Source organism: Lentinus tigrinus (assembly GCF_003813185.1).
Source record: "Lentinus tigrinus ALCF2SS1-7 unplaced genomic scaffold L226scaffold_20, whole genome shotgun sequence".
NCBI lineage: Eukaryota > Fungi > Basidiomycota > Agaricomycetes > Polyporales > Polyporaceae > Lentinus > Lentinus tigrinus.
The window spans coordinates 1-3874 of record NW_027137929.1 but is presented as its reverse complement, the minus strand read 5'-3'; the positions used below and the strand labels follow the sequence as shown (position 1 = coordinate 3874).

Genomic DNA, 3874 nt, shown 5'->3' with positions numbered 1-3874 from the left:
ATGCAGAGCATTCCGCGTGGCAGCCAGTTCCACCTCACGCACAGCCACCTGAGTTTGGACTCTGGAGCTTACGAAAAGCATCCTGCAGAGCTGTAAGCTCTGAACCCAGTTCATGGGATTCAATAGGCTCATCCACAACCTGGGATTGCCAACAAATAATCACTCAAGGAATGAGGTCTTCATGCTTCACTTACCATGTGATTGGAGTCCATGCCTGTATGCATGCTCTATTCCAAACTGAATCAGAAGTGTACTTCAACTAACATACTACTACACTATGCCTATGTGACACATTCTACGGAGATAAAGACAACTTATCTGTAGCGCAGTGAACCAGATGTGTGTTGAGATGAACAACAGATTGTACAAGCATGAAACACATTACAACAATCTGCCATCACAGTCTGGCACACTGAGTGTAAGGAGTTAAGGTTGAAGTGAGGAGCAGAAGCACTTAACTAATAGGTTGTGGGCGTCAACAAACCCTAAAGTGATGCACCCTAACCCTGAGCTAGGGCTTGAGGCAATAAGTACTTTACTTACACTGGCTTATGTAACTACTTACTCCGGCATATTGGAGTCTCAATGTTCTTCCCACGGGGATCACTTTGCATTACACAGGTTGGCAGTAGTGTTGCAGAGTCCTGTCAAGTCCAGTAGATTCTTATGCTATACATATTTGAGTTACACCCTGGCCACATCTGAAATGTATCTGATGTATAACAGGTACACATCCAAGTTGTATCAAGCAGATATATGCCAGTCAAATAGTAGATACATATACACGATTGACCACAATCTGTCTAACATTTATACCTATGATATATGTTTGTTACATTGTGGTCATATTACATGTACAACCAGAGTTTGTCCAACATATAGTCACTTGTTATATGAGCGACAAATTATGGAAATATTTCATATAAGTCCAGCATTTGTTCACAATATTTCCTCTCAGGACATGGGAGACAAACACTGGTTATACAAAGAATGTGTTTACAATATATCAATCAGATACAGGCTATCATAGTTTAATTATATCTCCTGGATATATGGCTGGATAAACAGCTGGATATATCTTATTCATACAACAATTATATTTCAAATATAATCAGGATTTACCTGCTGTTGCACACAAAGTATGACTGACACTAAGTCACAGTGTCATGCGGACGTTCAGGAATGAGGAGGACACCCAGCCTCACATCCGGAATATGATAACACATGGAGATTGTCCGGTCCTCATACACAATCAGGAAGTTGGGAATGCCCACTTGTATACTATTCCCCGACCTCCTACACCCCCTTCCGACTTCTCCAACATACGCTTCGAGCTCTACGTGCAAGGACCCTCTGATGAGGATGTCACCTTGGATGAAGTTTTGATCATTTTGGATCTCTTCTACTCTCCTCCCAGTCAGCCCATTGTCGATCATGGCCCCGCACGGCCAGACACCGCATTTGCCATCCTCCCCTTCGACGAGACCATGTCTCTTCTATCAGAAGGTACGACTACAACTCTGTGCACCAATGCTCTCAGTGAAAGTGACACTCTTCGCTCAGGTGAATCTGAGCAGGAAGTGTACCTATTGTGGGGGCCTAGTCAACCGTACAATTTTGATGATCAGGAGATTTGGGCTGACGACCTCTTCAATTTAGTCATTGAGACTGGTGGTCATTGGTATGCAACCCCAGTATGAGGACAACGAGGAAGACTGGCTATTGGAAATCCTCCTCAACAATGAGGAGGATGATGAGGTCGAGGACTAGGGACTAGTGAGTGACAACCTCTTTGTGAACTATCTTGTCACTCGAACGCATCTGCATGTATTCTTGGATACCTGAAAGTATACTCACTGTATCTTGGTCACACTTGGACTTGCATGCCTCTTGTCCATGAACTATTGTTCAGACTCATATTGTTCCTATGCTCTATTATTCCCTTTCCCTTATTGTCTACTGTCCTATTGTCTGAGACTTATTATTCCCTTCCCCTTATTGTCTTCATGTTATTATCCTAAGCTCTATTATTCTGTCTCTATTGTCCTTTCTCTATTGTCCTATACTTATTATTCTGTTCCTATTATTCCTTCTCTATTGTCCAGTCAGATACAATAACTTAGATGATGTTTGACAGTATTTGTAGAAATTCCCACAGAGACAATATATAAACCCCCATCCCTCAAGGGATGAGGGAGAAGACTTTTTTCCCCCCCTTCTCACTCAGGCTGAGCATTGAGAAGATTTTCTCCCCCTCCATCTCTTCCCACTCTAAAGTTGAGTGCTCTCTAAGTCATATGCATATGTCTACATTCATGAAGTGAGGCATCCTCGAGCAATCCACTTTGCATTGTCAAGTCATATCCAAGTTGTCATACCAGACCTACGATAGGCCTGCTATTGGTCTCAATGGAGACTATCAAGTTATATTCAAGTTATCAAGTCATCATACGAGACCTACAATAGGTCTACTATTAGTCCCAACAGGGACTATCATCAAGTATTATCTGGCCATCTCTCTCGGAATATTCCCTAACACTACCCCAAACAACTGAGGTAACATCCGATCTTGCTCAGATCTGATAGCCTCTGGTGAAGGTTGTTTTATACAATCAACTTTCATGCACATCACTGCCGGGCACATGCCAGACATATATGGCCAATAACTAAGATTTGTCTTCAATTTGCCACCTAGATACATGGGGAATTGCCCCAAGTGTGGAGGACTGTAGTATCTCTGGCAGGCTCGGATGGTGATGAGATCCAGCTGCTCAAAGCTTCACTGATGACTGACTGGTACTGCTACTAATCAGGTTGCTTTCAATGCAGCTGCCTCCGCTACCTAGAGAGTCTATGTAATATTCTGATGTGTGCTGTCCACATGTACAGTAGTATCATTGATAGTTCAACCCATCTGACCCCTGCTTCATCTACATGATTAAATAAATTGCAGTTCTCATTTTTAAAAGCCTTTAGACATCTGCTGAAGTGTTGACTAACAAAGCATAGCCTGTTCTGTTAGTAAAGCTATCATGGCTACTAAGTCAATGAGTTAAAACTATTCTGAACATGCCTACAGATTATGGGTATTCATGGATCCTTGCAGGTATGGATCACTTTGCAGGTTAACCTGTAGGTTCCAGATGCGGGTCTCTAAATGCAGGTCATTGCCTGAATATGATCTATGCAGATCCAGATAGGGGTTATGGGAGTGACCCTAACCTATAGGTCTGGGTCCAGATGACCTGTGGATCCACCCATGCTCATCCTTACACAAGTAACAGCTTGTGACATCCAGCCGGGCTACATTGATATGCAAATTTGTGTTTTTATCTTAGCTAACAAAGGCTTTTCTACCTGCTATGTGATTGACATGCACATGAGTAAATCTCTGACATTGGTCAGGCAGTGGGCAATTAGAATACTGGGCAAGCTGAGCATTGGGCAATTTGAGCACTGAGCAATTCAGGCACTAGGCAATCTGGGGACTGTGTCAGAAGTTCAGCCCATGGTTTCAGATGCCTTGAGATGTAAGCCAGAGATGCTAAGCGGCCACCAGCATCCAGTTTTATAGGCCATTAGAAACCTATCAGGATGTCAGAGAGATTGAAATACACTAGGAGCCCACTGGGCTTATCCACTAGTAGATGCTAACAGAGATTGTTTACTTAGCCCATCAGAGATTGAATAAATAACATCTGGGTGAAATGGAATTTGAATGTTTGGGCAAATTGTAACAACTGTGCTGGATGCCAGACCTCAGACTTACATTTCTAGACATTCAGACTCTGTTAAGACTATGCGCACAAGTCGAACTCTGAAGGGAAGTCCGAAGTCCGAAGTCCGATGGTGCGCGGGAATGAAGACTTTGGCG

The 3874-nt window shown here is 43.0% G+C and overlaps 1 protein-coding gene across 1 annotated transcript; it reads left to right on the top strand.

Moving 5' to 3' along the window:
• L226DRAFT_572648 (uncharacterized protein) lies at positions 1-1770 on the top strand (the record flags this gene model as incomplete). The annotated part of the gene is made up of 4 exons (XM_067684711.1): positions 1-92; positions 1163-1506; positions 1564-1580; positions 1660-1770. The coding sequence occupies 4 exons, from the start codon at positions 1-3 to the stop codon at positions 1768-1770; spliced, it is 564 nt and encodes a 187-aa protein (XP_067533419.1).
• Positions 1771-3874: the final 2104 nt, after the last annotated feature.